General features: G+C 40.4%; 1 protein-coding gene across 4 annotated transcripts in view; it reads right to left on the bottom strand.

Moving 5' to 3' along the window:
• Positions 1 to 12642, bottom strand: part of LOC116841688 (protein couch potato) — a 157579-nt gene that overhangs the window by 47441 nt on the left and 97496 nt on the right. For all 4 annotated transcript variants that reach the window (XM_032809939.1, XM_032809938.1, XM_032809941.1 and 1 more), the window contains exon 4: positions 463 to 525. In XM_032809939.1, coding sequence (XP_032665830.1) covers positions 463 to 525 — 63 coding nt within the window. The remainder of the gene's footprint in view (positions 1 to 462; positions 526 to 12642) is intronic.

Genomic DNA, 12642 nt, shown 5'->3' with positions numbered 1-12642 from the left:
GAGAGATAGAGAAAGGAAGAGAGAGAGAGAGAAAGAGAGAAAGAGAGAGAGAGAGAGAAAAAACTACGGTGGAGAGAGATGAACAGGTCGAAAGACAGAGAGGTCGTGGGTGTAGTAACTAATAGAGGTAAGAGCTAGGTAGCATTAACCCGTGCCAGCTGGAATCTAAGGCTGGGTGGAGTTCGTAACTAAAAAAGAAAAAAAGGAAAAACAGGGAAAGAACGGAGAAGAACTGCCGGGCATATATCTGTACGAGTGTGTGTCACTGTGTTATGTATATAATTATATATGAATGACACGTGTATCATCGATCTCTCGCGCGTCAATCGCGACTCCCCTGCACGAGAGGAGAGAGTCCATCACCACCACCACCTTCCTTTTACTTCTTTTTTCTCCTTTGCCTCTCTTTTTGTTTTTCCCTTCACCTGCCTCTCGCGATGCCTGCGAGAAAAGGGCTATTACCTGCAGGTCCTGCTTCGCCGCCTCCGCGCCTGCCCTCGTGTGAAAAGTCACGAATCCCACCGGCTGAAACGAGAAAGAAAAGCAACAAGGAGCGTTTCGTTCGTCGCCGCGCGCGCGCTCATAATTAGCGCGTTTCTCCGGTCGGGCGCTCGTTACGCGCAAGCCGCCCGCTCGTCGTCGTTAGTCTCGTCGACGACGCTTCGTCTGTCCGGACGCGCTGCCCCGTGCGGGAAACGACGTCTATTTGCATTATTCGTGATAGGGAACGTGCGATATAAACAAGCGTCGCGCGCGCTTCACGATGCAACAGTCTTTTTGCAGCAAAGCACACTTGGGGCGCGACAAATTTACGACTCGTCTCAAAATGGAATTGTACTTGTATGAGAAGATTCTTAGACTCGGATCAATAGGTTTGGACCAAACGTCCAAACTGTTCAGCTAAAATCTAAATGTTTGGCGAGCCCATGTGGCTTACGTCAATGTTACTCACGTCGTGAAATCAATTATTTTTAAAAACCACGCGAAATTAAATTGCTGGACGTATTAGTAACCGTTACTTGAAACTTATCTCAAACAAGATACTTAGACTTAATGCTCAATTTAGAATTAAATATAAAAATTTAAATATAAAATATAAAATATAAAATATAAAAATATAAAATATAAAATAAAAATATAAATATAAAATATAAAATATTAAATATAAAATATAAAAATTTAAATATAAAAATTTTTATTATTATCTTGATTATACATAAAAAATTTAATATAAATTGAAATTAAAAAATTTAATGTAAAGTTAAATTTTGCGAAATTAAATGTGAGTTGGGTCACGACTACAAAAATATAATATTATTTGTGTTATATGTGACTCAAGTGGTAAACTCAGATCTAACTTTAAATTCAAATCTGAGTATCTTGCGTGTCAAGTTGTCTAGTAACGGCTGTTGATACGATCATTAAATAATGCCAATTTTATTCTCACAGCATGTATACACATATACATATGTCCATCTATGAATCTTTAAACGTTCTGCTCATTAGACGTGTGCAAAATTCATAAATAAAAAGCTACCGCCAGTTTTGTCTGAAATTATAGATCGTCCGATGCAAGCTGGCGTTTCTCACCTCGAGTCGCTGATATAATCATTGCGATCGGAAAAAAAGTGCCAGCGGAGTGTCGCGCGAGTGATAGAGACAGCCTTGTCATCGCGCTTGCTTTCTCGCTCGCTTCGCAAGCGACCCTCGCTGTCGGCGCAATCCTCGACACTTTATCAGTTTTTTTATCAGCGCGAACGCGCGCGCATCCGCTAATTTATTCGGTAGATGGCATCGATTTCGTCGGTTTCATACGGAATTAACGGGGCAACGAGGACACTGGGCGTCGCGACGCGAGAGCACGCGGATCAATCCGCGCTAACGATCGTCCCGCCAAGGCAAACCTATCCTACCTGCACTTCATAATGCATCGCGCGATTGCACTGCAGCTGCAATCGACGGTGTCGATTCCTGCGACGGGCGCGAGGTAGAAATGTCCGATCGTTAACGCGGATTCGTTACCGGCTCTCACTTCCGGCCCCGCGTCGTCCCTCGAATATTCATGCATCCGAAAGAATAAAATTGGATCCTCCCCCCTCGGTCAAGTGAGATTTCGACACGAGGGAGCGAACGGGACAATGATACAACGTAAAAGACGTTCGGTTCACGCTTTTCTTAAAATAAAATCTTCCACTCGTGGATCGATGTATTCATATGGGATAGAGTCGAGCATATAACAGAATCAATCACTACTTGCCCGCTCTATAATTGTTAAGCATGAGCCAAAAATCTGTTATCCAATCGAGGATCTGGCGAATAATGATTTCCCGATAAACTGAATCGCAATGAATTTTTATATATTCATGAACTTATGAAATATATGATGAAAACGTAAACTGGAACAATGCTTATTAAAATTAGATTGAAATTCACCCTTGTACTATAAGAAACGGAAAATTATATTCTACACGATGAAGAATTCATCTTTTCTTCAATCCGCTCGAATCGAGATCGAAGTCGCGCTTTTTAATTGTGCGTATGTCTATCAGTACCGAAGGAAAGACGACATAGTCTTCAATTCACCGCAGAAATTAACCCTCCGCGTATAACGTTGGGTCTGTGAGACACGAGCAAATATTCGATCGCTCACCAACTTCAAACAATCCTCCCACTTATTTCACAATTATGCAAATTTGCTTGCAAATTTTGATTTTATCGCACTACTGAGAAAAAGATACTTTGAAAAGAAGGACATCAAACCTCCATAGACGTTTCGCCTAGATTTTTCGGAATGCTCGTTTGGACTTGATTTTTGGATGTTCGTGCAGGTCTTGATGAGCAGTTTACATATTTGTCACTTTTATTCTGCACAAATGAACCGTTCCAGGAATAACAAGCACTGAAAGTATTCAAATCAGATTATTTGTATGATTTGAATATTTTCAGTGCTTGTTATTCCTGGAACGGTTCATTTGTGCAGAATAAAAGTGACAGATATGTAAACTGCTCATCAAGACCTGCACGAACATCCAAAAATCAAGTCCAAACGAGCATTCCGAAAAATCTAGGCGAAACTTGGTGTCCTTTACTTGTAAGATATAAAGGACACAAAACGTCTTATGTCCCAATTTTGGACATTGCATTACGTAGGTTAATTTTGTGAAATAAATTTTTATCCCACGAGTAAATTATCAAGTATTTTCTTTTCGGTATCTTATATAGCTGATATTTTTCTATATCTTTGCGAAAAATGTCTAAAAATATTGATTTTCAGCAAAGTTATGGCAGCTCAAAATTGCTCAGCTGTGACAGAATGTATGATATGTATGAATGTGTATGATATGTATGTGTGACAGAATGTATGTATGAAGTTGGCACCCCACTTTTTGAAATATATAATTTTGAAAGTTGTTCCAGATTGTTCTGACTTTGTACCACATTGTTCCAAAGTGATATTGCTTCATTCGAAACGGTTTTCGAATAAAACAAAAAAAATGATTTTTTGAGCTGGCACCCCACTTTTCGAAAATCGAACATTAACAACAACATAACTTAACAACATATTAAAATTAACAAAAATATTTTCAGGTTTTTTTAGATGAAACTATTTTCTTAAAAAAAAAAAGTTCTATATACTGATTTAAAAAAGTATAATTATTTGGATGATTGAAAATAAGGATGATTGAAATATATTTCTGAGGTGACAAAAATTCAAGAAAAAGATGATTTCTTACAAAAATTAATCTTTATTATAGGAAAATTGGCGGGAATAATTACAAAATGTCATGACAAAATAAAGTGAAATTGCTTCGTCGTTTAAGCCTAGTATAACTCAGAACAAAAAGATCTCAGTTGGAACAAGAAAGGAAGCATGTGTTTTCTCTTGACGTCGGGTGCTGTCAAATCGATTTTTTTTCGAATTTTCGGAGAACGGATGACGCTACGAGTCTCATACTCTAAAACTATAATTCTTAAGCCTAGCACAACTCAGAACAAAAAGATCTCGGTTGGAACAAGAAAGGAAGCATGTGTTTACTCTTGACGTCGAGTACTGTCAAATCGATTTTTTTACGAATTTTCGGAGAACGAATGATCTTATGAGTCTCATACTCTAGAACTATAATTCTTAAGCCTAGAACAACTCAGAACAAAAAGATCTCGGTTGGAACAAGAAAGATAGTATAAGTTTACTCTTGGTCCGATAGACTGTTTGTCAAAAAACTTTTTTTTAATTTTTCGGGCTTATAATTAAACTTATTGATTTGTGCTTTTGGAACAATGTTTGGAACAACTAGAACAATCTATATCGGTATCGGAATGCTTTATTTTCAAAAAATGGGGTGCCAGGTCAAAAACATTTTTTTCATTTTTTGGACTTATAATTCAACTTACGGATTTGTCCTTTTGGAACAATGTTTGGAACAACTAGAACAATCTATTGCGGTATCAGAATGTTCGATTTTCGAAAAGTGGGGTGCCAGCTCAAAAAATCATTTTTTTTGTTTTATTCGAAAACCGTTTCGAATGAAGCAATATCACTTTGGAACAATGTGATACAAAGTCAGAACAATCTGGAACAACTTTCAAAATTATAAATTTCAAAAAGTGGGGTGCCAACTTCATACACTCGCTGTGACACCCGGATTATATTGCGTGTCCCAAAATATGATTGCACGTGAAAGGTTAAACAAGAAAAAAGAATCTACCGCGCCTCTTCGTTCGAAGCGAGACAGTCTAAGCTTGCGAATGCAATTTATCCCATGTCGCTGCGATCTTTCTACGCGGAGATATCAACGAGCGGCGAGTCCTTTGATGGTACCGACGGCGAGGCTCAACAATGTCTCCCCAACAGAGCTCCGCCGCCGACAGGTGTGAAGCCGACGGCGCGTGCGCGCTGTATTGTGTCCGCCGCCGATCGCCGACTGGTACAGGTCGCCTCGGGAAACATCGAGCTCTCTTCGAACGACCGTATCTCGGCGAAAAATCGACGTACGAGCGCGAAACGAACGCCATTCTCCTCGCCATTTCGCGCCGCACGCGTCCACACGGGGTCGCGTGCACCCTCGTCATGACACGTGTTCGCGTGTACGACACGTGGCTAGGTGTGCGCGACATATCACTGCGAAAGAATGTCGGAATACTCACTTAGACACGTGAATAGAAAATGTCGCGCGCGCATAAAGTATACCGAGTTTCGCGTGTTACTGCGCTTGAGAGAGATCCATCATTTTTTCCAACTGGCGTGATTTCGAAGGTAGGTGGTCGTGCAAAAAATGCCGAATACTAAGACAGACAGAGAGAAAGAGGGGGAAGAGAGAAAATTTGTTCTTGATTTACGTATATGGTTGTGCGAGTGTTCGTCGAAAATGAATCGCCGACGTAGGGCTCGAAGTTATAATCGCATTATCGAATTAAGGTCGCCTCGATAGAATTAACACCGTACTAGAATAAAAAGAAAGGAAAAAGAACTAATGACGCAAGGATCTTTAACGCGAACGTGGGATTGAATTTTATGGAAACGACTTCCACAGAGACTGCTCTCCACGGGAGAGTCTCAAGAGTTCCTTTACTTCCTATTTTATGTATATCACACACACACACACATTTCTTTCTCCTTATGTAATTCTTTAATTCTTCTCAACCACTAATTAAAGGATAACCAAAAGTCTTCTCCCGTCAATAAATGATCAATAAATCACCAAATGAAGCCCCATGAGCGCGGGATCCCGCCGAGTCGATCCTATCGTGACGAATCGGGAAAGCGCGGACGGAAAAATAGACGTTCCGCACTTTCACTCGAACGGTGTTTCAACAGCCGAGGCTCTCGCAATTGCGACGGCGGCAGCGGTGGCGGCAATCCTCGCGGCCCCCGCGTTTTTATTTCGCGACGAACGACGCGCAATCCGTTTTCATCGATGCGAATTAGATACGGCCAACGTCAGCCGCACTTCCTGACGTGCATTATGCGAATTCCCAGGATTCTTATCGCGACACGGAATATCCGAACGTAATACATCGTTTGGCGAACGAGCAAGCGCGTTTTTTATCAATACGTGTATCGTGATACGATGTAGGTTAATGGTCATGCGTGCAGCGCCCACGGAGACGATCGATTTCTTCCTTCCTCTCTCTCTCTCTACCTTTTTCTCTCTCCTCCTCTCATATATATTTTTTTTCTCGTTGCCGTAATGCAGCGTGGCCCGATACATACGCGTACACGAACCGCGACGCGACGCGCGTATCGGCTTTTCTTGCGGGCGCCAACGTTCTTTGTGCCGCTGTCGGCGTCGCCGTCGCCGCGGCGACACTCGCGTCCTGTACACGCCGCAGCCACGGCCATGTAAGTGCGCATGCAATTATGCACGTGAACCTAACGCGCAGAGCAACGGCGCCACTCGGCTGCGCGATCGGGCATAATCGAAGGGAATTATGATAACGCCCACGTAGTCGGAAACTACGTCGTGCTTTATCCTGTTCGGAGGGATGCGTTACGATAAGCTCAACGATAAAGCCTCAGCTTTTCTCAGGCCTAATGCCGGGATTACGGTCAACTTCACGTAACGGGACGCGTTGGGACGTGAATTTGACGTTTGAGGTTTGTTTTGAAATTACAATCACCGTAAAGTTGATCGTGATTAGCCGCATATAAAACAACGTATTTTAGGTTTTGCATCACCTCGCGTCCCGTTACGTGAAGTTGATCGTAATCCCAGTATAGTAATGCTGCAATTTCAGACGGAATCATAAGATTCGTAAATTGTCGTAAATTCGTAAATTCTCGTAAAACTCGTAAGAACTCGTAAGACTTCTTATTTTCATTTTTAGAAAAGCCAATAAGTACCACTTGAGTACATTTGTAAAATTTTCTGAAAACTGTCCCTTTCCTCTGACGATCAGTAAGTAGTCGTATAATGAATGGTGAAATGAAGCACTCAGACAAAAAATAGACTCACGTGTTTTACTATTTATTATTTATTATTTATTGATCATCAAGAGAAAGGGATACCTTTCGGGTAATTTTACAAGTATGCTCAAGCAATCTCAAGTGCTCTTTCGTCTATTTATCTTTATTAAAAATTTTCGTCGACGTGTCATTCCTCGCTTCTGACGTCACAAATCCGACATGGCCGGCGAGACATACAAAGAGAATATATGTAGAATGCGGTCGAAAAATGACAGTGACCCTTGACCTATTAAATGTTAAAGCTATTATGTCTTAATCTTTGCACTAAGTGTCACATCCACGAGCAAGTGTATCGCGAGACTAAAATTCGCCTCGACTTAACAGTCGTCAGAAGCGTTTTCTTCCTTGCGAAAAAATCACCAACAAATCCGGACGCGATCGAATAAAGTCAGACTGTGAAATCCGATGACGGGGCGATTGAAAGCCGTCGGCGTAAATGGTACGAGCAAATGAGTTTCCGATTTTAAAATGAACGCTCGTGATGTAACAAAATTATCGTAAGATCGCGAGGAAACGGTATAATTATCCGAGAAGTTACCACGCTCGCGTGGCGCGATAATCACGATCTCAATTAATCGAAATGTTGAGCATACTTGTAAAATTATCCGAAAGGTATCCCTTCCCCTTGATGATCAATAAATAATAAATAATAAATGGTGAAACACGTGAATCTATTTTCTCAATACGATTTGAACACTTTTTTTTAGATACAATTTGAAACACAGGCGATAAGACAACTTGACCACATTAGTTTTACAAAAAATAATCCAACCCACAAAATTACGATTACTGAATTTTTGTTTTACCAATAAGTAGCTCCATAACTTGTTCTATGTAAAACAAAAAACCCTTATGGGCGCCTAATATTAATTTAAAAACATTTTTTGTTTTCCCACTGCGGGAAGCTTATTCAAGAATAAACGAATGAACGGGCCAGCGAACGAATGCTGCAATATTGCACGCTCGTTTGTCACAAATCGACTCTAGTAGCACAATTCATTAGCGATACATTGGTCCAATATTGGCATATATTGGAGGTGCATTGAAAGAATGTTGCCCAATATAAACCCAGTCAGATAGTTAAATCTACAGAAGCAGATTTTGTATAGTGTCAGCTGTAAATTTTTTCGACAATTTACTAACAGAAATATTATAGGATTTGCTAGAAAAGCATGATAATAGATTAATCTGTAATCATGCTGTAAATCCTATTATATCTGTTATCATGCTAGTAAATCCTATTATATTTCTGCTACTAAACTGTCGAAAAAATTTACAGCTGACACTATACAAAATCTGCCTCTGTAGATTTAATTATCTGACTGGGTTTATATTGGACAACATTCTTTCAATGCACCCTGAATATACGCCAATATTGAACCAATGTATCGCCAATGAATTATACTACTAGGGGAATCGCACGTTCGTGCGTAAATAATCGCGCGCGACTTCTGTTCCGCGAGATAAAACTCCCCCGAGATAATCAGACGGACGCAGGTGCGCGGAGGAAGGAAGCTCCTTTCTTCCGTCAGCACGATCGATTTTGACCTCTGCTAATCCGAAATCAAATCGAGTTTAATCCGCGCTCTGAAAGAACGCCGCCGCCGATCGCGATTGGATCAGGAGGAGATAAATTCTCGTTTGTGGAAGATTTCCAGCTGCGCGCTCGCTGATAAATCATCATCGCGAGCCACAAAGGGGCTTTGTGCCAGACTCGGTGATAGCGGGATGCGCGCGGAAAGATAACGGAATATTGCCGGCGGGACAGGACGAGGGAGGTCCTGACAACATTTGAAAATCTGCGGCGCGCCGCGTCGCGTCCGTGTTCGCGAGGATGACCGAAGGAAACAAACGGCGGAAAGGTTGGTCGGTCTCGCCGAGCCGGTATCGATTCGCACAGTCGTACCCAACCGTGCCAGTGGCCAAGGAGGCTTAAGCATCGTTCACACGAAAGCCGCGTGCCTCCCGGCCCGCTCTTTCGCCTGTTTTATTCGCATTCTGCTCGTATTATATCCAATTACATCACCGCCGGCCATTACGTCGCCGCCGCCGCCGCCGCCGCCCCCGTCGTTTACGTTCCGCGCTGGTTGCAACGAACGAGGTCAGACCGCGTACGGGAACGAAAACACGTTGTTAACTTTGTTCACCGCGCACTATTCGCCGGTTGCATTAACGATCGCTAACCTCGCACGCGTGTCTGCGAAGTTCTTATACGATCGCCAAGGAAGAACGCTCCGTGTCCGGACACCTCGCGGTCTCACGAGATGCAAATTGAGATTTCATAACCATTGCTGATATTGAAAGAACGGTGCTTTCAATTTTTTATCAAAGTGATTCTCAATTTTTAAGATTTGACAATCTATAGAATCAAGTCGAATTTAAATTCGATTTATGAAAGCGAAAATTTATATGCCGGAGAGCGTGCAGAATTCTGAAATTGATGTTTGATATCTAACCCTCTACTGCCCAAATTAATTTCTCGTGTTTAAGACATTTTTCATGTACAGGGTGTTGAAAAAAAAGGGTCACATATTTTGATAGCAGGTAGTATTGATCAAAACAAGAAAAAAAGTTCTAATTAACATGGGTCCTAAGACTAATATCTTTTAAGATACAAGCTATTTTGTTATTTGAGTTCTTTGTCATTTTCTTATTAGTCGTATCATCTTTAGAATGTAATGAACAAAAAAGTAGGGGAGAGTGGGGTACAATGGGAATATCTGACCAGCCAGGTGTATTTGAAAAATACGTGCGTTGTGCGTGATTCTCTAAAACGTAGGGCTGAAACATGTGTGAGAGTGAATGGCAATCACATAGAGCATCTCCTCTAATGCTGAGTCAGCATTAAAATTTTTTGTTTTTTTGTAAAAAAAGAGTTTTTATTTTGTTATCATACATTCAGTTTCTTTACTTCAGTTTTTTTATAGAAGATAAATGATTATATTTCATATTAAAATAAAAATTGTTTTTTTATCTCTCTTTGTTAATTTTTTATTTTTTAAGACACCTAGAAAAAAGATATCCCCATTGTACTCCACTCTCCCCTATTCCTTTGTTCATTACATTCTAAAGATGACATGGCTAATAAGAAAATGACAAAGAGCTCAAATAACAAAATAGCTTGTATCTTAGAAGATATTAGTCTTAGGACCCATGTTAATTAGACCTTTTCTTCTTGTTTTGATCAATACTACCTGCTATCAAAATATGTGACCCTTTTTTTTCAATACCCTGTATATAAAATGTTTCAAACTAAAGTACTCAACACATGTGAGGTATTTTACTTTTCTAATTTTTTATTTTTCCAAAAAAGATTTATAGCTCTGAGATCACGTTGAGCAGCTACTATCACTGCTAAAAAAAGACAGCTATATTGTGACTTTCACGTCACATCGGTTAAAACAGGAACGACATTCATACTGGAGATAAATAATAAACTGGATTGTGACTTCAGAGTCACAGTAAACAGTAGATTAAAGCTTTTGTAGTGTGAAATATTCCAGATATTCTGGAATTAAATAATCTTGACATTTTTATGTAACGACAGAACGAGAATATTTGCGGCCAGATAATTTGCAATTTAAAGATAGAACTGAAAATTTGATGACCATTGCTGGAAGATATGGAAAGAACGGTAGTTTAAATTCTGAATCGAAATGATTTAAAATTTTTGAGATTTCGTGAGAAAATCATATAGAATGGAGTCGAATTTAAACCAATTTTTGGAAGAGAAAATTGATATGAAAATGAGTAGAATGCTGGAACTGATATTTAAAGCTTTCGAAAATTGAAAACATTTTAGAATTGAGAGAATTCTGAAATTTTTACGCAACGCGACAGAATAAAGATATTTGCGTTCAGATAATTCGCGATTTAAAGAGATAAAGATTGAAATTTGATAGCCATTGCTTATATAAAAAAACGGTTTTAATTTTTTATTAAAATTACTTTTAATTTTTAAGAAATTTGGCGATCTATGTAAGATCTAGTTGAATTTAGGTCAACTCATGAAAACGAAACTATATATATAATACCAGAAAATGCGCAGATTCTTTGGAATTGATATTTAATATTTAAAGTTTTCGCAGAGTTCTGAAATTGGAAGAATTCTAAAATTTTTACGCAACGACCGAACGAAGATACTCGCACTCGGATGCTTCTAAGATCTAAAGATAGAGCTCGTGATTTAATAACGAATGCTGGTGTCAAAAAAATTAACGTAGTTTTAACTTTTCAGATTTGACGATCTACCGAGCATCTAAATTGAAATTCATGTCCGATTTGTGAAAGCGAATATTGATATATCGGGGAACTCTCAGATGGAGGGGATGAATATCTATTGGAGGATACGCGAAACTAGGGATCGACAGATGCACGATTTGAGATACACGAGAAGCTTGAACTTCCGAACTGATGTGGAAGTAACAGCTCCGAAAATCTGTAAGATCAAAAGAACCTCACATACAGCTCACGGAAATTCATAAGACCGGAAACACCTCGCCTCGACGCTCGCGAAATCTTGTAACGCGAAAATTTGAAAAGTGACCAAACTGCGAATCTCACGAAATCGACCGGGCTTCGCTTAAAAGTTTCGCACACAATAAATAAAAATAAAATAAAATAGACCAGTCGAAATAACGCGCATCGAGTTGGACGAACACAGTTTCCAAGCTGTACACAGCGAACTAATCGACCTAATTTTTGAGCAAAATTTTCTCTTAGGCTCTTGTTTGCACGAAGCAAGCTCAAAATCCGGTTCAATAGGGCGATTATAAAGCTGACCCAACCCATTGTCGGTCGTATTTGTCGCCTGATTTGCTTGGCTTTCCAACCAAATGGTGAAACTACTCGTATTACGCAGAATTACTCGTGTAAAATCAACCTTTTGATGGTTAAAAAAACGAATAAAAAAACGTCTATGTCGCGCGTACAACCGCGCTTCGATCTCATCTAACCTTTTGTTACCTTTTGTCATCTAACCTTTTGCTAAATATTGTATTACAAATTCCCAGGTCACAGATTGTCCTTCTCACTCGACGCTCGTTCGACTTCACTCGTTCGTGCGTTAAAATCTGCCTAAGTCTGATTTCCTCCCGACCGATTTCTTCCCGACGCAACTACCGCGGGATCCGGCAGGAGGCGAGGATTCGCCACAGACGGCATCCTGATGCCTTCTTTTCGTTATCAGCGTTCGTTACTCAGATGAAATGCGATTCTTTCGCGGTCGATACGATCGCGGTTTTATTTTAGAAAGCCGTTGCGTGTATCGCGGGCGCGAGCGCGCGAGATGCAAGCAAAGGCCGCGAGCAAAGTGAATATGGAGCGAAGAAAGAGAGAGAGAGAGAGAGAGAGAGAGAGAGAGAGAAATATTAACGCGCTTTATGGATTAGGGATTTTGTGGCGTCGGTGTGCTTTCGCGTGTACGGGTCTCAGCGCCGCTGCATAAATTAATGTTATCTCGGGGGGATTATACCGGGTTGAGTAGCGTGCGATGGCATTGCGGCATGATGAAATTTGATGTATTTCTCTCTGTCGTCTGATTAGGTATTTTTAAGACTTCGTGACTCACGTAATCAACGTGCGCGCGCTTTGCACAAATAAAATGGGCTCTCGTGTGTGTGTGTGTGTGTGTGTGTGTGTGTGTGTGTGTGTGTGTGTGTGTGTGTGTGTGTGTGTGT

Source organism: Odontomachus brunneus, unplaced genomic scaffold (assembly GCF_010583005.1).
Source record: "Odontomachus brunneus isolate Ranch 3 - 2012 unplaced genomic scaffold, Obru_v1 Obru_scaffold_017, whole genome shotgun sequence".
NCBI lineage: Eukaryota > Metazoa > Arthropoda > Insecta > Hymenoptera > Formicidae > Odontomachus > Odontomachus brunneus.
This window is presented reverse-complemented; position numbering and strand designations above follow the sequence as displayed.